The 23197-nt window shown below is 47.7% G+C and overlaps 1 protein-coding gene across 2 annotated transcripts in view; it reads left to right on the top strand.

Moving 5' to 3' along the window:
- Positions 1-22471, top strand: part of pecam1a (platelet and endothelial cell adhesion molecule 1a) — a 43362-nt gene extending 20891 nt beyond the window's left edge. Inside the window, exons 8-15 of one of the 2 annotated variants that reach the window (XM_084330007.1) lie at positions 5065-5346; positions 12518-12650; positions 13471-13538; positions 14656-14709; positions 15533-15623; positions 17370-17426; positions 18374-18402; positions 22331-22471. In XM_084330007.1, the coding sequence (XP_084186133.1) occupies positions 5065-5346; positions 12518-12650; positions 13471-13538; positions 14656-14709; positions 15533-15623; positions 17370-17426; positions 18374-18398 (710 nt within the window). In that variant the 3' untranslated portion in view covers positions 18399-18402; positions 22331-22471. The remainder of the gene's footprint in view (positions 1-5064; positions 5347-12517; positions 12651-13470; positions 13539-14655; positions 14710-15532; positions 15624-17369; positions 17427-18373; positions 18403-22330) is intronic. The other variant, XM_084330008.1, reaches the window with a different exon arrangement.
- The last annotated feature ends 726 nt before the right edge of the window (positions 22472-23197 follow it).

Here is a 23197-nt window from a genome sequence, read left to right as displayed (position 1 = left end):
GTGTTATGGGACCTGGATGTCAGATAGGGGGGGGGGGGGTGTTATGGGACCTGGATGTCAGATAGGGGGGGGGGGGGGGGGGGGGCGTTATGGGACCTGGATGTCAGATAGGGGGGGGGGGGGCGTTATGGGACCTGGATGTCAGATAGGGGGGGGGTGCTATGGGACCTGGATGTCAGATAGGGGGGGGGGTGTTATGGGACCTGGATGTAAGATAGGGGGGGGGGGGTTATGGGACCTGGATGTCAGATAGGGGGGGGGGGGGCGTTATGGGACCTGGATGTAAGATAGGGGGGGGGGGGTGTTATGGGACCTGGATGTCAGATAGGGGGGGGGGGGGGCGTTATGGGACCTGGATGTCAGATAGGGGGGGGGGGGCGTTATGGGACCTGGATGTCAGATAGGGGGGGGGGTTATGGAACCTGGATGTCAGATAGGGGGGGGGGGTGTTATGGGACCTGGATGTCAGATAGGGGGGTGTTATGGAACCTGGATGTCAGATAGGGGGGGGGGGTGTTATGGGACCTGGATGTCAGATGGGGGGGGGGCTTATGGAACCTGGATGTCAGATAGGGGGGGGGGTATGGAACCTGGATGTCAGATAGGGGGGGGGGGGGGGGGGCGTTATGGAACCTGGATGTCAGATAGGGGGGGGGGGGTGTTATGGGACCTGAATGTCAGATAGGGGGGGGGGGTGTTATGGGACCTGGATGTCAGATAGGGGGGGGGGGGGGGGGGGGCGTTATGGGACCTGGATGTCAGATAGGGGGGGGGGGGGGGGTGTTATCGGACCTGGATGTCAGATAGGGGGGGGGTGTTATGGGACCTGGATGTCAGATAGGGGGGGGGGGGGGGGGGGGCGTTATGGGACCTGGATGTCAGATAGGGGGGGGGGGGGCGTTATGGGGCCTGGATGTCAGATAGGGGGGGGGTGCTATGGGACCTGGATGTCAGATAGGGGGGGGGGTGTTATGGGACCTGGATGTAAGATAGGGGGGGGGGGGGTTATGGGACCTGGATGTCAGATAGGGGGGGGGGGGCGTTATGGGACCTGGATGTAAGATAGGGGGGGGGGGGGGTTATGGGACCTGGATGTCAGATAGGGGGGGGGGGGGGCGTTATGGGACCTGGATGTAAGATAGGGGGGGGGGGGGGTTATGGGACCTGGATGTCAGATAGGGGGGGGGGGGGGCGTTATGGGACCTGGATGTCAGATAGGGGGGGGGGGGGGCGTTATGGGACCTGGATGTCAGATAGGGGGGGGGGGGTTATGGAACCTGGATGTCAGATAGGGGGGGGGGGGTGTTATGGGACCTGGATGTCAGATAGGGGGGTGTTATGGAACCTGGATGTCAGATAGGGGGGGGGGGGTGTTATGGGACCTGGATGTCAGATGGGGGGGGGGCTTATGGAACCTGGATGTCAGATAGGGGGGGGGGTATGGAACCTGGATGTCAGATAGGGGGGGGGGGGGGGGGGCGTTATGGAACCTGGATGTCAGATAGGGGGGGGGGGGTGTTATGGGACCTGAATGTCAGATAGGGGGGGGGGGTGTTATGGGACCTGGATGTCAGATAGGGGGGGGGGGGGGGGGGGCGTTATGGGACCTGGATGTCAGATAGGGGGGGGGGGGGGGTGTTATCGGACCTGGATGTCAGATAGGGGGGGGGTGTTATGGGACCTGGATGTCAGATAGGGGGGGGGGGGGGCGTTATGGGACCTGGATGTCAGATAGGGGGGGGGGGGGGCGTTATGGGACCTGGATGTCAGATAGGGGGGGGGGGGGGGGGGGGCGTTATGGGACCTGGATGTCAGATAGGGGGGGGGGGGGCGTTATGGGACCTGGATGTCAGATAGGGGGGGGGTGCTATGGGACCTGGATGTCAGATAGGGGGGGGGGTGTTATGGGACCTGGATGTAAGATAGGGGGGGGGGGGGTTATGGGACCTGGATGTCAGATAGGGGGGGGGGGGCGTTATGGGACCTGGATGTAAGATAGGGGGGGGGGGGTGTTATGGGACCTGGATGTCAGATAGGGGGGGGGGGGGCGTTATGGGACCTGGATGTCAGATAGGGGGGGGGGGCGTTATGGGACCTGGATGTCAGATAGGGGGGGGGGGTTATGGGACCTGGATGTCAGATAGGGGGGGGGGGGGGCGTTATGGGACCTGGATGTCAGATAGGGGGGGGGTTATGGGACCTGGATGTCAGATAGGGGGGGGGGGGGTTATGGGACCTGGATGTCAGATAGGGGGGGGGGGGGTTATGGGATCTGGATGTCAGATAGGGGGGGGTTATGGGACCTGGATGTCAGATAGGGGGGGGGGGGTTATGGGACCTGGATGTCAGATAGGGGGGGGGGGGGGTTATGGGATCTGGATGTCAGATAGGGGGGGGGCGTTATGGGATCTGGATGTCAGATAGGGGGGGGGGTTATGGGATCTGGATGTCAGATAGGGGGGGGGGTTATGGGATCTGGATGTCAGATAGGGGAAGGGGGTTATGGGATCTGGATGTCAGATAGGGGGGGGGGGGGGGGTGTTATGGGACCTGGATGTCAGATAGGGGGGGGGGGGGGGGGGCGTTATGGGACCTGGATGTCAGATAGGGGGGGGGGGGTGTTATGGGACCTGGATGTCAGATAGGGGGGGGGTGTTATGGGACCTGGATGTCAGATAGGGGGGGGGGGGGGGGGGGGGGGGCGTTATGGGACCTGGATGTCAGATAGGGGGGGGGGTGTTATGGGACCTGGATGTCAGATAGGGGGGGGGGGCGGTGTTATGGGACCTGGATGTCAGATAGGGGGGGGGGGGTGTTATGGGACCTGGATGTCAGATAGGGGGGGGGGGGTGTTATTGGACCTGGATGTCAGATAGGGGGGGGGGGTGTTATGGGACCTGGATGTCAGATAGGGGGGGGGGGTGTTATGGGACCTGTATGTCAGATAGGGGGGGGTGTTATGGGACCTGTATGTGAGATAGGGGGGGGGGGTGTTATGGGACCTGGATGTCAGATAGGGGGGGGGGGTGTTATGGGACCTGGATGTCAGATAGGGGGGGGGGGGGTGTTATGGGACCTGGATGTCAGATAGGGGGGGGGGGTGTTATGGGACCTGGATGTCAGATAGGGGGTGTGTGTGTTATGGGACCTGTATGTCAGATAGGGGGGGGATGTTATGGGACCTGGATGTCAGATAGGGGGGGGGGGTGTTATGGGACCTGTATGTCAGATAGGGGGGGGGGTGTTATGGGACCTGTATGTCAGATAGGGGGGGGGGGGGGGGGCGTTATGGGACCTGGATGTCAGATAGGGGGGGGGGGGTGTTATGGGACCTGTATGTCAGATAGGGGGGGGGGGGGTGTTATGGGACCTGTATGTCAGATAGGGGGGGGGGGGGGTTATGGGACCTGTATGTCAGATAGGGGGGGGGGGGTTATGGGACCTGTATGTCAGATAGGGGGTGTGTTGATCCAATAAAGGCTCAGAACCACGGCTATAGGGGAATGATCACAGAATAGCTTTAACATTATTACTGTCTTAGACCTCTAATTACCTGGAGACGCTCAGTGACTAACAATCTTGTGCATGGGAGGCCAATAATAATACTACATTTTCAAAAATATCTGTAGACATAATTATACATAAGGGCACCACTAGGAGGATTTCAGTTTCAATATATTATTGTAAATTCACTGTCTATACCTTGAGACATTGGTTAACACTAGCACAGCCATGGAGAAAATGACACTAATTCCTGCCGGGAACGGGTCAGATGACCCGACAGCCTTTAGAATGGAGATGTTATGGTTTGAAACCGACCCCAACAGCACGGCACAGACAGGTAGTTCAGAGTTAGCCAAAAACTAGGGCGTATTTATTTATGAAATAGGAATGAGCAAATAAACAACAAAACACAAAGGGAGAATGTTCTTGGCAGAGTTGTCCGCGGCTCTGCAGCACGTCTTCTGGGCTGAGAGGCACCGTGGCATTGCGCCTCTGCCTCTGCTGCTCTGCAGCTACTCGTCGATCCACTCGGGAAACAGAGAGAGAGAGAATGCCACTAGACGAGCAAACGGGATTACAAGCAGTCCAGTATTGTCTTAGCTGAGTCCGTGAAAACAACAAGCGGCTCCTCTTCAGTGTTTAACAAAACACACAAAAAACAGAAAGGTCCCGAGTCCCGGAATTTACGAGAAAAACAGTATCCAAAAAGAACGTTCCAAAAACTCACCAAGGCGCAATTGCGCAAAGCGGTCTACGAGGCAGGGGTCCAAAGAATGGCAAGCAAGCAACAGCGGCGACTTCCAACAGACGTCCTGGAGAGAAAAAGGCGAGGTACAACACGGGGAAAACAAGCCGCAGCCAGTGGAAATCCAAAACGACCCGACAATGAACGTTAGGAAACCCAGAGTATATGAAGACCTCCAGTGAGCTGATTACAACACACATCAGGTGCGCAACGGTAATTGGTACCTTGACCTTGAAGCGTGCGGCGGCAATGGACCAATCCTCACAGGAGATGGGAGGGAGGGTCAATGAGGGAGGGAGGGAGGGAGAAGGAGAAAGGGAGGGAGGGAGAGAGAGAGGGATGGAGGGAGAGAGGAAGTGAGAAGGAGGAAGAGGGAGGTATAGAGAGAGGTAAAGAGAGAGAGGGAGAGGGAGGGAGAAGGAGAGAGGGAGGGAGAGAGAGGGAGGGAGGGAGATAAAGGGAGAGAGAGAAAGGGAGGGAGAGAGTGAAAGGGAGGGAGGGTCAATGAGGGAGGGAGGTGGCCGCTCAGCAGAAATAGCTGAAATAACGTTCTAATTCCATTTTCCTGAAGTCATTTTGAAATTTCAGAAACCGTGCCAGATAAAACGGGTGCTTTTAGGAAAAGTCATTGAGTGACAGAGCTGGAGCTCGACCGAGTGACGAGGATACATTTATTGAAAATGCCTAGGGGTCATGTGACCCCTTGTCGGCTGTGCCAGTGTTAACCGTCTGTAGTGTGGTAGTGAAAGGGTTAAATCCTCACGTACGCCCAATGTATTGGTTACAGAGAGTTTCTTCGCCCCCCTCCTCCTCAGAGCCCGTGACCAGACCGGTCTTGACCATGTCCCCTAACACGGGCTCCGTGTCAGAAGGACAGGACTTGACCCTGGTCTGCTCTGTCCAGCGAGGTACCGCTCCCATCACCTTCACCTGGTACCACCTGAGGAGGGACTCACCGCTGGGCTTCCAGACCCTCAACGAGAGGATGGGCTACTTCATCATCAAGGGCCTCAGAGGGGAGCATGCGGGAGGATACTACTGTGTCGGCAGCAACCAGGCAGGGGACGACAAGCAGAGCCTCATCGTCACGGTCGGAGGTGCGGTGGGCGGCGGTGGTATTGTGTGCGCGCGCGCGCGCGCGCGTGTGTGTGTGTGTGTGTGTGTGTGTGTGTGCGCATGCGTGGGCGCGGGTGTGTGTGTGTGTGTGTGTGTGTGTGTGCGCATGCGTGGGCGCGGGTGTGTGTGTGTGTGTGTGTGTGTGTGTGTGTGTGTGCGTGCGTGCGTGCGTGCGTGTGTGTGTGTGTGTGTGTGTGTGTGTGTGTGTGTGTGTGTGCGCACGCACGTGTGGGCGCGGGTGTGTGTGTGTCTGGGCACATTCATGTGAAAAATCAGGACCCTATTAATGCTTATGTCTTGTTGTGTGTAACTGTGTCTTGTCTGATAATGCTTACGTCTTGTTGTCTATAATTGGGTTTTGTCCACTAAATGCTTGTCTTGTTGTGCATAATTGTCTTGTGTCCACTATGCTTATGTCTTGTTGTCTATAATTGTGTATTGTCTGTTAATTGCTTATGTATTGTTGTCTATAATTGTGTCTTGTTTGCTAAATGCTTATGTCTTATTGTGCATAAGTGTGTCTTGTCTGCTAAATGCTTACAGTGTGTCTTGTTGTGCATAATTGTGTCTTGTTCGCTAAATGTTTATGTCTTGTTGTATATAACTGTGTCCTGCTGCCTGCTAAATGCTTCTCTTGTTGTGTATAACTGTGTCTTGTTCACTAAATGTTTATGTCTTGTTGTATATAACTGTGTCCTGCTGCCTGCTAAATGCTTCTCTTGTTGTGTATAACTGTGTCTTGTTCACTAAATGCTTATATCTTGTTGTGCATAATTGTGTCTTACCTGCTAAATGCTTGTTTTTTGTCTATAATTGTGTCTTGTTCGCTAAATGCTTATGTCTTGTTGTCTATAATTGTTGTCTTGCCTGCTAAATACTTATGCCTTGTTGTATATAACGGTGTCTTGTCTGCTAATTGTTCCTGTTTTTGTCACGTAAAACTGTCTGCCTAATGCGTGTCTTCCTGTAACAACTATTATCTTATTGTATATTCACGTTTCTATCACGTATAACTGTCTGCTTAATGCGCGTCTTCCTGTAACAACGATTATCTTATTGTATATTCATGTTCTGTGACATAGTGGCTCCGCTCGGCGTCACTCATGCACTATCCTCGCATATGTGCACGCGCACTGAATAAAATTCCACAATGTACCTTTATCCCAGTATTCGTCTGACCACACCCCTCGTTAGCTTACCTTCATAAGCAGGTGTGTGGTCACCTGCTCTCCTCCTTCTCGCTTTCACCACAAGGAAGTGCCTTCGGTAGATCCCACTTGACGTGATGTGATAGTAGGAGAAGAGTTGGAAAACAAGAGATACGTTGACATCATATCTTTATTTTCTCTCTCACTATTTTTCAAGAAAATACAGCGATATTGTCTTCGTCACTGGAGTGTCTGGAAGATGGTGATCATTCTAAAAACCTCCACCGGTTTTCATATTGGGAGCACGCCGCTACATGCCTCCCAACTACAGTCCTCCTTGCTGCGGCTGGACGGGGTGAAACCCTCCGACGGTGCAGCTGGACTGTAGTGACGCACCGACTGTTGTGAAGCGGTGGGTTCCAGGTTGGTGAGTAATGTTGCTTGCGAGCGCCGCTTGTCTGTTAGTGCTATGGGGACTAGCTGACAATGTTTACGGAAACCGGCCCCAGATTAGGGTCCTTTGTTCAGCCTCTTAGGCAACGGCGGAGGACCTTGGTCTGAAGCCCATTATAGCAACTAGTGGGCCACACGACCAGTAACTGGTGATCCCAGGATCTCTGGACGCGTGGGTACTTCTCTGTCACCGTATAGGCCCCGTCTCTCATATGCAAATGAGAGTTTACCCTAAACGAGGAAATGTGAGCAGGGATGTTCGTTATCGGAAAATCCATGTTCAAGTCAGCTACAGCCCAGATGGGAATTGTGCTGGCTCCGCCGGATGTTGGTAAAATCACTGTTGTAAAACTGTGTTAAACATCTTGTTTCTCTTTTCTCTTAAAAGGTGAGGGGGGTTTCAGAACGGCGGCCTGTCTGAGTGTGACTTGTTGTATCGTTGTGTACGAGTTCAGGTGGTGGCTGCTTAGCTTGCGTGCTAGTTGTGGCCTACTGTGTTAGCCAGTCAGCTGTTAGCTGCGGCGCTAGCTCGCTGTGTTTACCAAGCCTGTTGTGTCACTAGGCTAGGTAACGTTAGCTTGCTGCTATCGGCCGAGAGCGGCCGTTAGCTTAATGCTACACTGTTGAACGTGCTGTGACGATAACATGTTTTTAACACTCTTGACTACGACGTCATCTTTGACAGAGGATGTTCGTCGAACCTGCCCTGAGCCAGGCCGGCGAGGACTGCGTCAACAAGGAGCACCGTAGCGGCGGGTTGGAGCAGCGAGCTGCCCGTGTCGTCAAACACAGGAGGCTGTGTTTACTTCGGTGCCATGTTAGAGACTGCAAATCGCTTGATCTGCGCTCCTGGTAGGCAAGGTCCTGACCAGACCTTGAACACTTCTTCTTGCTTTCCCTTCTAAATGTTTTGTAAATAACGATGTTTTCCAAAACGAGTGTTGCTGCATTACATTTAGGATACGACGCGAGTTATGTGTGAATTGTCTTGTCACTGGTCTCCATGCAAATCGGGTTATTGTTACAGATGTGAAAATGATCTGGTTTGTTGTGTTGAGACACATTGTGTGTTCATGTATCGTGTACTCACAACTAAGGGGGTTAAACTAACCTATAAAGCTATGCTTAGTGACATATGAGTAAAGAATGATTCTTTTCTCAGCCTGTAATGACAATGAACAGTGTGTTCACATATTAACAGGTTTACCTGTTTAACTGGCCGTATTAAGGGTAAAGTAGGAGGGTTGTGTTTCCCCCCGGTTCCCTGGGGACTTCTTCATCCTCCTCTCAGACATGTTGTTACACTATATTGTGTCACTGTGTGGTAGGGATACGATGTAACCCTTGGTTTAGTTGTTGGGGTTGTGCTAACCGCTTGAGAAACTTTATTTTCCTAAAGGAAAGATTGTTTGGTCACTTTTTCGTGTGTGCTTAGCAAGGCCTGTGGCCGATACTAATCGAGAATTGTGTATTCTCTCATTATGAAAAACGGCGTTCCTCTGTAGAGTGTTTTTGCCATTTTTTGTAGGTGATAATGGGTTGTGTGTGTTGTGTGACCTACAACTGGGTTGGGCTGGCCACAGAAGCACATGTGTAAGTCTGGTACCGGGGTTCTTGAGAGGGCCCTCTCTATTCTGTGTTTTTTCCTTAGTAAAAATCAGATAGCAGGTTGGCACATGCGCTGTGTGAAGCTGTTAGACGCTTCATGGAGCTGACTATGACTGCGTCATACTCTTTTTTGTCATTACATCGTATCATGGGTGTGGGGTCGTAAAGGGGTGAACTGGTAACCTTTCCTCCCCCTTTTTTCTGTTGGTCAGGGGTAAACCCACCTGTCCTTCAAGGTTCCTGTCACGTTGCGGTTCGGCACGTTACAGGGTGAGGGGGGGGGGGGGAGGGAGTTTCCTGGTCCCACGCCCTGGAATATTGGGCGTGTGCACCGCAGAAATTCCCCCGCCATAGAGTACGTCACTGTGCGCGTCTCTGTTGGTAGGACTTCCGTGTGCTGTTCAGGTCCATATGATGGATCTGTTTCGGGGGGTGGTCAGGGCTCCTCCTCACGAAGCTCCTATTCGGGCCTTCTGTGAGTTGGGACTCTCCTTCCATGTGAGGGAGCCTCCTCAGAGTACAGAGCCTCCTCCTCAGATTCTCAAGGTGAGTGGAACCTCAAGAAGGAGTCCTACTCTATTGTGTGTGTATTCGATTCAATTCGATTATTGAGTGTGTATGGGTTCAGTGCCTCCTCCCCGGAGAGCCCTAAAACCAAACTTTTACATGGCTCAAGGTGCAATATATTCTTTTCAATCTGTACAGCTCGCGTGGGAAGTCTCTCTGGGGATTTCCGTCTCCTCCCTATGGGAGGGTGGTGGGATGTAAAAATGTGAAAAAATTTTACCCCCGGCTGTGTAGACTGGGATACATACTGTTGGTGCTTCCTTCTTTTCTTTTGAGAAGAGTTGGAGTTAGGGAGCATCACACCCCTCTTGTCGTTCCCCTGGGCGCCTTGGGGATTCAATGACAGGTCTAAATAGCCTGTTCATTGATGTGGTTGTGTCCCGACGCACGTATAGTGCTAGCTCGGGGTGTTCTGTAATCAGGCGACTGACTGGCACGCCTTGGTTGCTTGAGGTTAAAACGGCGTTTTTATAAAGCAACTGGGATGGAGGTTTTCCTCTTCCGACGACCTGTTTTGGTTGTCGACGGATTCTCGTTCATATCTGGGGGATGATGACGGAATGGATCTGAACATATGTAGAGGGGTCTCACGCCCTGGGGGTGGGCCACCGGGCGCGGTGGGCCACCGGGCGCGGTGGGCCACCGGGCGCGGTGGGCCACCGGGCGCGGTTAGCACCGAACGTCTGGGTGGCGCCTTCTTTTCATGTTTAAGATCAACACGCATATCTGCCCCTTCTCCTGGAGTAGGCATGTCGGCGTGGTTAGGGCACGGGACTGGTTCTGGTCACGCTGGTCCGGATCAGTTAAACCTGTTGTCCGCCGGGGATGCAGATCTGCTGTTCTGGTACCCTGAGGGACTTGGGCTTTTTCAGGGGGAAAAATGCCAGGTCGGTCCGGGTGTCACAGGGTTAAGCGCTATGGAGACCCTGGTTGGGTACATTTTGTACTCTGCACTGTCGTAATGGCTTACGGCCATGCCAACCTGTACACGCTTGATCTCGTCAGATCTCGGCCGCTACGCAGGTTGGTCCTGGTTAGTACTTGGTTGGGAGACCGCCTGGGAATACCAAGTACGGTGTGCTTGGGGCTGGTTCTCTATTCTTTTCGCTCCTCTCTCACGCATGGCGAAGAGGGGCCTGTTGGGGTGGTCTTTGACCTCCTCTGGTGACCCTGTGCTTCCCGTATCGCCGGGCCCGGTCCGAAGTAATGTTTCGTCGACCCGTAGGCCTGGGTTAACCCTTTTTTGAAAACTGAAACACTTGTACTGCGGTATAGCCGGTGTGTACCCGCAGGTGTGTTTTGGAGTTTTTTCTTGAGGGGTTATAGGAACAACCACCGCATTGGGTAACACCAAGGTGGTTGATTCCCTGGTGTGTTGGAGCAGTGTCAACTCCCGGGTTACCCGGTTGAGGGTGCCCCTGCACGTTCATGGCGTCTGCCAATCGTGTCAGCCTTCTCTGCCTCAACCCCTCTGGGTGGGCTTTTTTTTTTAAATGGAGGCTTGGTCATGCAACAACGCCAGCATACGCCCCATGATTTACATACAAATCATGTAAAACCCAGATTCGGCTCAAACAAGGGACTAAACATGTTTCGCAATTATGCCACATCAATGTGGAACGCCCTACCTAAAGCTGTAAAGGAATGTGAATCACTACCCACTTTCAAAAACACTCTCAAAAAACGCCTACGTGAGACTGCAATTCGAAACTGGCCCCTACAATTGTCCTAACCTAGTTGTACAGTAAATTACCAAGTAAGGCTTTGTCAGTATTCCAATGTACAGTGTAAAATGTGTGTGTGTCCCCTACCCAACCCCCCCCCCCCCCCACCTCCAATGTACAGCCCTCACCCAACCCACCCAACCCCACCCCACCCATCCAACCTCCTCCAATGTACAGTTTCTACGCCAAATGTATATACACTCCTTTTCTGGACACTTTTGTATCACAAACAGTACTGTATTTGCAAATCTGATATGTCATAAATGTATAGATGTAGCAGTACTGTCTATCTGTATGTCATGTATGTCATATATGTTATGATGAATTGAAAATGGGGGACCCTGATGTAAACAAGACGAAAGTCTTTCTCTGGTCTGCATCCCCTTAACAATTGTATGTATTGAGCTGTACTGTACTGTACCCATTCTGCAATCTGTTAATAAACTTTTCAATCAATCAATCAATCAATCCGCCGGGGCGGCTGTTTTCAGCTGACTCCTTTGGCGCCTGTCTTGTCCGCAGTGCTCCAGGCTCAGGTTACAGCCTGTTGCCTGGTTTTTCCCCGGTGCGCTGCCTGCTTCCGTTGGTTAACCTTTTTTGTGTGCTTACGGCCATGCTGACTGCCTGTTCTGCAGGGTCAGTGTGCCAGGCGGTGTACTATTGGGGGGACAGGGCCCGCTCGGCTGAGGGGCCTTTGTCCGAATACGCTGGCGATGTGGGGGGCGGGGTCACTAAGTGCCCACCTGGCATCATGGACTTCTCCGGGCCCCCGTTCCAGGGGGGCCAGTCCCTTTGGTGGGTCTGGGCCTTCCTTCGCGCTCCGCTGCTACGGCCTTGCCACGGGGTTGGGTTTGCCCTTGACTCCGTGATTCTGGGGGCAGTAACGAGGTTGTTCCCTCCGTTCGTTCCCGGGTGGCATGCGGGTTGTGCGTGTGTGTAGTCGTGGGGTCAGGCCACGGTCTGCTCACCCTGTGCGTTGAGTTGCTTGAGTGCCTCTTCGCACGGTCGGGTCCGTCGCCCTCCCGGGAAACCTCCAATAGGGGGGGTGCCCTCCATTAGGGGGGGTCGGGGGGATCGGCCCTCCCTGTTCTGATGGTTGTGGGGGGCCTTCAGCGGGGTGTATTTGTCGGCCGGTGGCTCCCGCTCGGCCTCCCTTGTGCATGAGTGACGCCGAGCGGAGCCACTATGTCACAGAACAATAGGTTATAACTATAACCAAGTTCTGTTAATAGTGGTGACGCTCGGCGTCCGACGCCGCTGCAGCCCTTGATCTCACCTTGTGGTGAAAGCTTGGGAAGGAGGAGAGCAGGTGACCACACACCTGCTTATGAAGGTAAGCTAACGAGGGGTGTGGTCAGACGAATACTGGGATAAAGGTACATTGTGGAATTTTATTCAGTGCGCGTGCACATATGCGAGGATAGTGCATGAGTGACGCCGAGCGTCACCACTATTAACAGAACTTGGTTATAGTTATAACCTAACGTTTTGTGTTCTTTGTGTCTTTTAATTGTTGTGCATGCTGTTATGTCTTCCTGTTTTTAATGGTTATTTAAACACCTGGACCGGGGTAGACGGTTGGAAATGAGCCTGTTGGCTACAACAACACTGGCACATTGTTAATGAATCGCTCCTGTGTGTCTACTGCACAGTGAAGATGGCCGGCTGGAAGAAGGGTCTGATCGCAGCCGTCTGCATCCTGCTCACCATCGCCCTCATCCTGGTCATCATCCTCAAGAAGGGCCTGCTGCCACTGAGACAGAACAGAACCAGGGAGCTGTCAGTGTGAGTAAGGCCCCTTCCGCTTTAACCCTTTAACCGTCTGTAGTGTGGTACAGTATAGTGAACGGGTTAACCTTTGGTAGTGTGGTAGTGAAAGGGTTAACCATTTGGTAGTTTGGTAGTGAAAGGGTTAATCCGTTGTCGTGTGGCAGTGAAAGGGTTAACCTTCGGTAGTGTGGTAGTGAAAGGGGTAACCCTTTGTCGTGTGGCAGTGAAAAGGGTTAACCTTCTGTGTTGTCGCAGTGAAAGGGTTAACCCTTTGGTAGTGCGGTAGTGAAAGGGTTCACCCTTTGTCGCATGGCAGTGAAAAGAGTTAACCTTCTGTGTTGTCGCAGTGAAAGGGTTAACCCTTTGGTAGTGTGGTAGTGAAAGGGTTAACCTTCTGTAGTGCGGTAGTGAAAGGGTTAACCTTCTAATAATAATAATAATAATAATTCATTAATTTTGTATAGCGCTTTTCAAAGACCCATAGTCGCTGACAATAGGCAAAAAAAGAAACAAAGAAAACAAAGAAACAGAACCATAGGGAAACGGAGGACAATAAGAATACACAGGAAACATAAAACCACGAGTAACGGATAACAAATACGGGAGTGAGTAGGGGAGACAGTCGGGAGGAGAGTAAGTGACTTCTGACTTCTGTCTTGTCGCAGTGAAAGGGTTAACCCTTTGGTAGTGTGGCAGTGAAGTGGCAGTGAAAGGCTTAAAGCCTTGAGGTCACGTGATTTTGAAGACAAGGTGCCCCATGGCAACGCTCATATCAGAGCTTCCTGTTTCAAAGTGCTTGAATTGTGTGTTTTCGTCTCCGCCGCTCCTTTCTCAGGAAGTCGGCCGGCACCAAGGTGGAGCGGCTGAGTCTCACCCAGGCCGAGGCCAACCAGGCTGCCAACGGTAAGGTGTTCACCGTGACAGTGGTCTGGTATTCACCGTGACCACGGTCTGTATTCATCGTGACCACGGTCTGTATTCTAGGTCTGGATTCTAGATCTGGATTCTAGGTCTGGATTCTAGGCCCACGACACATTCCTGTATATTTCACTGTACTTGGTGAATAAAGACATTCTGATTCTGATTCTAGATCGATAGCGGCTTCAATCATTAACCGTCTGTAGTGTGGTAGTGAAAGGGTTAAAGTTAGAATTTAAAAAGCTAAAAACTAAGATTTCATTTCAAACCTTTATTTCAACTCATGAGACACTGAGGTTACAGTGGCAGTGGCTCAGTGGGTAGAGCAGTCGTCTGGAAATCTGAAGGTTCCTGGTTCGATTCCCGCTCCTCAATGGCAGCGTGTCAAAGTGTCCTTGAGCAAGACACTTAACCCCACTTGGCACCTTGCATGGTCGCCTCCGCCATCTGTGTGTGAATGTGTGAGTGAATGGGTGAATGTGAGGAACAAATTGTAAAGCGCCTTAGATAAAAGCTGACTATATAAAAATACACCATTTACCATTTACCCTAATTTACAGCGACAACAAGCTTACAAAACAAGACACGGTTTACCAGCAAATTCATACATATAAGCACGATAGATAGATAGATAGATAGATAGATAGATAGATAGATAGATAGATTTGTTTTAGACTTTATTCATCCCCTTCGGGGAAATTCAGGTATCCAGTAGCTCAGTGCAGTTGACAGACAATAAAAAGCGATAAAAAGGACAACGAATACAACAAACAAACAATGAAGGTCAGCGCTGAAGTTTAAAAAGTTCCAATGAATAAATAAATAAATGGTGAGCACTATTGCACAGTGTTAAGTAAAAATAAAATTGCTATATAAAATTACAGTATAAATATTAATTACAAGTATACATTACAAGTCGACACAGTTATACTTTTAAATGCAGCAAGAGAAGGAAGAACCTTCAGCTCCAGAGTCAGTCGGAGGGCATTCCAGGTGTTGGAAGCAAACTGGAGGAACCATATAGGAACCAAGCAGTCATTTGAACGTGTAGAGTAGGTTCCAAGATTCCATTCCAAAACCTTGTTCCTTTGTTTCTGTACAGTCACTCCGGGAGTGATGGGAAGGAGTGTGTGGAGTGACCATGTCTCCGGCTCTGGTGAGTAGTGAGCACTAAGAGTGATGCACGCTGTGTGTTCTAACTGAAGGAGGGAGGAAGGATCCAAACACAGTATGCTCCAATACCGGATCAGAATCAGAATCAGAATCAAAATCAGAATCAGAATCAGAATCAGAATCAAAATCAGAATCGAAATCAGAATCAGAAAGGTCTTTATTGCCAAGTAGTTTTCACATACAAGGAATTTGATTTGGTCGTTTTTTTGTGCGACATTAACGGACAATTGCACTAGAATAGAATAAAAAGATGGAATTAAACTAAATAGAATAGAAGCGTCAATAGAATAGATTTATAAAATAAGAAATTATAATAGGCCAAGGCTGTACAACTGTACTCGATTTTTTTAACATCAGTTTGATCTGTGGAGACCATTCTTCAGTAGTTTGGTCAACAACAGAGTCATTCCGGTCTGATTCGTAAGCCTGACTGACTGACTGACTGACTGACTGACTGACTGACTGACTGACTGACTGACTGACTGACTGACTGACTGACTGACTGACTGATGACTGACTGACTGACTGACTGACTGACTGACTGACTGACTGACTGACTGACTGACTGTCTGACTGACTGACGTGACTGACTGACTGACTGACTGACTGACTGACTGACTGATGAATGACTGACTGATGACTGACTGACTGACTGACTGACTGACTGACTGACTGACTGACTGACTGACTGACTGACTGACTGACTGACTGACTGACTGACTGACTGACTGACTGACTGACTGACTGACTGACTGACTGAATGAATGATGTATCTAAATGTTGCTGCTGACTGTTGTGTCTCGTAGAGTCTGACGACCAGAACAGCGTGGTCCCTCCGGTGGAAGCGGGAGACCCAGTACACGGAGGTCCAAGCCCGACAGCTGGACCCAAGCAGAGGTGAGGATAATAATAATAATAATAAATAATAATAATAATAATAATAATAATAATAATAATAATAATAATAATAATAATAATAATAATAATAATAATAAATAATAATAATAATAAATAATAATAATAATAAAATAATAATAATAATAATAATAATAATAATAATAATAATAATAATATAATAATAATAATAATAATATAATAATAATAATATAATAATAATAATAACTTTATTTGTATAGCACTTTTCATACAGAAGTTGCAGTTCAAAGTGCTTCACAACAGTAAAAATACAGGCATAAGCGAGCATAAAAGTTTTTATACAAAGAGATAGAGAGGTAGCAAGGTAAGGCAAATCACAGTTCTTCAGTCATACAAATAATAAAATAGAATAGATTAGATTTGAAGTGCGGTTTGATTCAGTTTAAATAGGCTAAAAATAATCAAATAGAACGGACAGTAAAAAGTGTGATAAGATTGTTAAATAAAAATATATAACAACAGAGCAGTGTATCGCTCTTAGTACTTTGAGTTTCTAACATACAACAGAGCATCGCTCTAACATACAACAGAGCATCGCTCTAACATACAACAGAGCATCGCTCTAACATACAACAGAGCATCGCTCTAACATACAACGAGCATCGCTCTAACATACAACAGAGCATCGCTCTAACATACAACAGAGCATCGCTCTAACATACAACAGAGCATCGCTCTAACATACAACAGAGCATCGCTCTAACATACAACAGAGCATCGCTCTAACATACAACAGAGCATCGCTCTAACATACAACAGAGCATCGCTCTAACATACAACAGAGCATCGCTCTAACACTACAACAGAGCATCGGCTCTAACATACAACAGAGCATCGTCTAACATACAACAGAGCAGTGCATCGCTCAGGATGTTGTTTGTTTGTTTGTTTGTTTGTTTGTTTTATCATTGTATGGTAGGCTATTTCTGATTCATTACATAGAATCGGGGATGTAGTGGTGGGTAAACTCTCCCTGAATAGAGTTGACCTTCTTATATAAATGTGATATACATGTTTATGATTGAAATGTATAGTATAGATTATAATAAGTACGTTTCTGATTGGTCCAAGTCAATTGATCGACGAGCAAAATAATGCTATATATATATATTGGTTATGAAATATTGAACTAGTGCATAGCTTAACCACCATTGAACCACTGTATCACATGATGGAATACAATGGAGAGAGAGAGAGAGAGAGAGAGAGAGAGAGAGAGAGAGAGAGAGAGAGAGAGAGAGAGAGAGAGAGAGAGAGAGAGAGAGAGAGAGAGAGAGAGAGAGAGAGAGAGAGAGAGAGGAAGAGAGAGAGAGAGAGAGAGAGACAGGAAGAAGGAGAAGAGAGCGGGAGAAAGAGAGAGAGACAGGGAGAGAGTGAGAGAGAGAGAGCAGAGATAACGTGGTGATTCAGATCGAAACCCACCATCATTAGTTCACAGAATGTGCCTTAGCTCACAGCTGCAACTACTGAGAGGGAGAGAGTGAGAGAGAGAGAGAGAGAGAGAGAGAGAGAGAGAGAGAGAGAGAGAGAGAGAGAGAGAGAGAGAGAGAGAGAGAGAGAGAGAGAGAGATACATTCACATTCCCATAAAGAGTTTCAACAATGCAAATGTCAAAAGGACCGGTAAGAACCGTATTGTTTCTTTTGACCTTCAACAATGGCCTCTTTCGTGAACTATGTGTGTTGGTTCCGCCCCTCCCCCCGCCAGCTCCCGTGAAGAAGGGCACAGACACGGTGTACAGCGAAGTACGCAACTCCAAGCAAGGTAAGACTAACATCCTGTTTCCTCCTCGCGACGCAAGGCGGCTCCAGAGATCAGCACCTTGGCTTGACGTTCCAAAAGAAAAAAACAAGCCAGGAAGCAGCGCCGGGCCGTCGAACTGTAAACATCTGCATTGTTAGCGAGAGAATGTCCCATTAAAGAGGCCAGGCCTCCGGTCGCCAGGTGTCGACTTCCCGCCCAATTCAGAGGGAACTTCCTGTTCCAACAATCAGAGGCAAACAGAAAGTCCCATCCGTCAAGCTAAGAGCACAACTATTGTTCGATGGAATCAGAATCAGAAAGGTCTTTATTGCCTTATCAGAAGTAGTTTTCACATACAAGGAATTTGCTTTGGACGTTATCGGTGCGACATTAGCGGACAGACATTAACGGACAGATAATAGAATAAAGAGGTGGAGTTAAATAAAATGAAATTAGCTAAGTTAAGCACAATAGAATAATATAATTATGAAATAAAATATAGGCCAGGGGGATAAAATTATATGGGATATAAACCAAATGAAATATAGCACAATAGAATATAGTACAATTATAAGTAAAGGAATAGATAGCCTTCGGGGGGGGGGGGGGGGGGGGGGGGGGGGACTGATGTCGGCCATTTTAGTCGTTGAGTCACTGCGAATTTCTTCAAAGTCACATTGTTCCTTGTGAATGTCAGCGGCGTGTGGGTATCGGACAATGACAAGGGGAAGGGGAACACAATGACGGGCCTCGACTCGGGCCTCTGTGTTGTCCAACAATGGGGCTTGGAAGCAGGGAGGAAAGATTAGCGGAGACACAGTGACTGTATGAGTGTAAAGTGATAAGGTCCTCTGGAGGCGTCACTATGGGGATTGTTTAGGGGGCAGTGGAGCTTTGTGTATATACACTCTCCTCTAATCAACTCGCTGCCTTCGTTTCCTGAGCTTTCTGGCTTTGTGTTTTGGCAGGTGCCTCAGAGTCAGAGCAAGCTGATGCTGTGAGTAGACCAGTGTGTGCACACACACACTCACACACACACACACACACACACACACCACACTCACACACACACATGCTTTGTTGCATCTTTTTTTTTCTTTCTTATTTAACACTAAGAAAATGTCACTGATTCCCGCCGGAAGGGGTCAGATGACCCCACAGCTTATATGAGAAATATGAGAAAAATAAACAGTGTAAACTATATAATTACCTCTTAATATAAAAATATGAGGTTTACCACAGGTTTGGATAAAAAAAATATATATATATATATATATATATATATATATATATATATATATATATATATATATATATATATATATATATATATATATATATATAATAATAATAATAATAATAATAATAATAATAATAATAATAATAATAATAATAATAATAATAATAATAATAATAATAATAATAATAATAATAATAATAATAATAATAATAATAATAATAATAATAAATAAAAATATTATAATTATTATATATTTTTTTGGATGGAAGAGCCACACATTGACGGGCAATGAGCCACATGCAGCTCGCGAGCCATGGGTTGGCCACCCCTGCGCTAGACGCTCGCAATGTGCTGTGACTTTCCACATATATATTCCATATATATGTGGAATAACGTTCTAATTACATTTTCTGAAGTCATTTTGAAATTTCAGAAACCGTGCCAGATAAAACGGATACTTTTAGGAAAAGTCATTGAGTGACAGAGCTGGAGCTCGACAGAGTGACAAGGACACATTTATTGAAAATGCCTAGGGGTCATTTAACCCCTTGTCGGCTGTGCTAGTGTTAAAGTTTTTATTTTTCACAAACATGACAAGACCAACAAAAAACTAAAAAACTAAGACAAAAAAGTATAATAATAATAATAATAATAATAATAATAATAATAATAATAATAATAATAATAATAATAATAATAATAATAATAATAATAATAATAATAATAATAATAATAATAATAATAATAATAATAATAATAATAATAATAATAATAATAATAATAATAATAATAATAATAATAATAATAATAATAATAATAATAATAATAATAATAATAAGGGGATGGAGGGTTGCAGAGTGTTACAAAGGTTCAGTAGTACACAAACGTATTCAAGATAGTGATCTAATAAAAACGATATATCTTTATTTTTTTTATTTTTTTTATCCACTTTTTCTCCCATTTTTCTATATTTTCTCCCATCCCAATTTCGTATCATCCAATTTAACCCTCCCCTGTCACGAACGCTGTTTCTTGCCTCCCACAAGCCGGCTGCAATGTGGACTAAGTCATACATAGCACAAGTCCCCTCCGGTACTTGAGGTAACAGCAGTCGCATCTTTTCACCTGCGCAGCTCGATCTCTCAGTGGCGAGGAGTAACGCGTGGGAGGCTCATGCTGCCCCCGACACTTCCTGATTCTACTGCGCAGGCGCACCAACCGACCTGTAGGAGTCGCTGTCCACAACGCCCGATCCCCACCCATCAGTTTCCCACCCCCTAATACGGCCAATGTGTATTAGTATGAACGACCAGCTAAACTGAAAGCAATGTGGAGCGCTGGGCTCGAACAGGCGAGCCCAGCGTCTCTGCATTCGGGGCGAGCGCCTTGCCCACTACGCCACGTAGCCGCCCTAACGATATATCTTTCTATACACCTATTCATACACCTGCATATAACCCATATAACTCTGTATGATAGTGTAGCCGGTGTGATCTTACTGCGTTGTGTTTGTTTCGATTCGACCCCTGTTAAGGGATTGCCCTGAGTGGGAGTTGAACCCCGGTCTCCCGCACCGGGGGCGACATCACAGACCACTGTACCAAGAGGTGAACTCACCTCTTGCTACTTGGTCTGGATGCCTCTGGGGAGTGAGTTTACTTGCAGTACCGCTTAACGTCCACAGCCACGTCACTACTTGTACCCGTGACTGTGGATAGACTGCGGTACCTCCGTTATAATAGCATGTACAATAATGCTGTATACCGTATATATATATTAACTCTTTGACTGCCACGCTGTTTTTTCCTGTTGCTGTTTTACTTATTTTTTTTTTTTATATAGTATTCTCGTTTTTGGCGGCCAACGGTTGGCTTTGAAAAACGAGAATACAAATTTTTGGTGTTCAATGAGTTCATATATATTGCATATATATATATATGTATATATATATATATATATATATATATCCATATCTGTCTGAATATACCTGCATATAATCCTTCTATATACCCACTTATACACCTCCATATAACCTGTATAACTCTGTATGATAGCATGTACAATAATGCTGTATATACCGTATATGTATATATACCGTGTATATATATGTATCCACATATGTCTGTATATACCTGCATATAATCCTTCTATATACCTGTTTTTACACCTGCATATAACCCATATAACTCTGTACGATATGCCGTGGCTGGCTACTTTCACTACTTTCACTGTAACAACTTTAGTTGGTGGAACCACATTAATCTCTAGTCTCACGACTTTCCCCTTAGAGGTCAAGAGGAACAGTGCTGCTGTCATTATTATTACACTCTCCTCTGACGTTACAGACCATCTGTCTCTCTCACATCTACAGATTACAGACCACCTGTCTCTCTCACATCTACAGATTACAGACCACCTGTCTCTCTCACATCTACAGATACAGTCCATCTGTCTCTCTCACATCTACAGATTACAGACCACCTGTCTCTCTCACATCTACAGATACAGCCTGTCTGTCTCTCTCACATCTACAGATTACAGACCACCTGTCTCTCTCACATCTACAGATACAGCCTGTCTGTCTCTCTCACATCTACAGATACAGTCTGTCTGTCTCTCTCACATCTACAGATTACAGTCCGTCTGTCCCTCTCACATCTACAGATACAGTCCATCTGTCTCTCTCACATCTACAGATTACAGCCTGTCTGTCTCTCTCACATCTACAGATAACAGTCCATCTGTCTCTCTCACATCTACAGATACAGCCTGTCTGTCTCTCTCACATCTACAGATACAGCCTGTCTGTCTCTCTCACATCTACAGATTACAGACCATCTGTCTCTCTCACATCTACAGATACAGCCTGTCTGTCTCTCTCACATCTACAGATACAGACCGTCTGTCTCTCTCACATCTACAGATACAGACCATCTGTCTCTCTCACATCTACAGATACAGCCTGTCTGTCTCTCTCACATCTACAGATACAGACCGTCTGTCTCTCTCACATCTACAGATACAGACCGTCTGTCTCTCTCACATCTACAGATTACAGACCATCTGTCTCTCTCACATCTACAGATACAGACCGTCTGTCTCTCTCACATCTACAGATTACAGACCATCTGTCTCTCTCACATCTACAGATTACAGTCCGTCTGTCTGTCTCACATCTACAGATTACAGACCATCTGTCTCTCTCACATCTACAGATACAGCCTGTCTGTCTCTCTCACATCTACAGATACAGCCTGTCTGTCCCTCTCACATCTACAGATTACAGCCTGTCTGTCTCTCACACATCTACAGATTACAGACCATCTGTCTCTCACACATCTACAGATTACAGTCCGTCTGTCTGTCTCACATCTACAGATACAGCCTGTCTGTCCCTCTCACATCTACAGATTACAGCCTGTCTGTCTCTCTCACATCTACAGATTACAGACCATCTGTCTCTCACACATCTACAGATTACAGACCATCTGTCTCTCTCACATCTACAGATTACAGCCTGTCTGTCTCTCTCACATCTACAGATTACAGATACAGATACAGATACAGATACAACCCATCACTGGCGTGGTGGAACAATCGAGCAATCACACAGCTGTACAGCCGGTCGGGTTGAGAATGTAGAGCGTTTTTCTTCCGCTGATCGTGTTTTGTTTTGTTTTCCCAGGAGGGGTCGGTGGAATACGCCCAGCTGAATAATCAGGACGTCAGACAACACAACGGCCATCACAACCACCAGGACCATGGCGGCGGCGGACAGGAAGAAGACCACATCGACGACATCGACGCCCTGGACGACGTCGAGATCGATGTTGTCGGCATCGACGGCGCGGAGGAGTGCGTCCAGGACACGCCGGTGCCAGACTGTTAACTCTGTTAATCAAACAGACCGTCAAGAATATTTATTCTCTTAATTTATCCAGCTTGTTATCCAGCTGGAGCTGTGAATTCGCTGAAAGACTTTAGCGACATCGAAGCTCTGAAGCACTTTTGTATCTTTTTTTGTGTATTTCATACTTATTTTTTCATAAAACGAGTGTATAATGTAAAACAAAAAAGTATCCACCTGTTTTGCCTTTTGAGGAGGGTTTAAATAAAAACAACGCTATTGTTCAGTAAGACTCCATGACTCAGTGAGTGATGCTGCTCTTGGCTGGAGAGGACGGAGAGAGAGAGGATGTGGCGTCTTGACCTGAAAAGGAAAAAGCATTCAACTGAACATCCTTCCGCTGGCAGAGGTGACAAACCCTGGATATGAAAGCAGCCCTTGAAGCCTGCGGTGCAGTGAGTCACAATCTCACAGTACAGTCCATCTCTCTCTCTCTCGAGGGGAAGATGGAGGAAAACTCCCAACTGCTTCTGTGCAACAGAGGAAGTCGTCGCTACACCCCTTTGAGCCACTAGGGGGCGGCAGATCGATTGTGCTGCCGGGAAGTCGGTGCCATCTGGCTGTGATCTCTTGAGAGGAAGGGCTGCCTGTCGCCTTTGTTGTTGTTAAGGCGTCGTATCGGATTCACTTTCCATCCTGTCCTGT

This window comes from Notolepis coatsorum, assembly GCF_963971535.1.
Source record: "Notolepis coatsorum genome assembly, chromosome: 14".
NCBI classification, from domain to species: Eukaryota; Metazoa; Chordata; class Actinopteri; order Aulopiformes; family Paralepididae; genus Notolepis; species Notolepis coatsorum.
The sequence above is the reverse complement of the archived record's forward strand: the minus strand, read 5'-3'. Positions and strand labels throughout refer to the sequence as shown.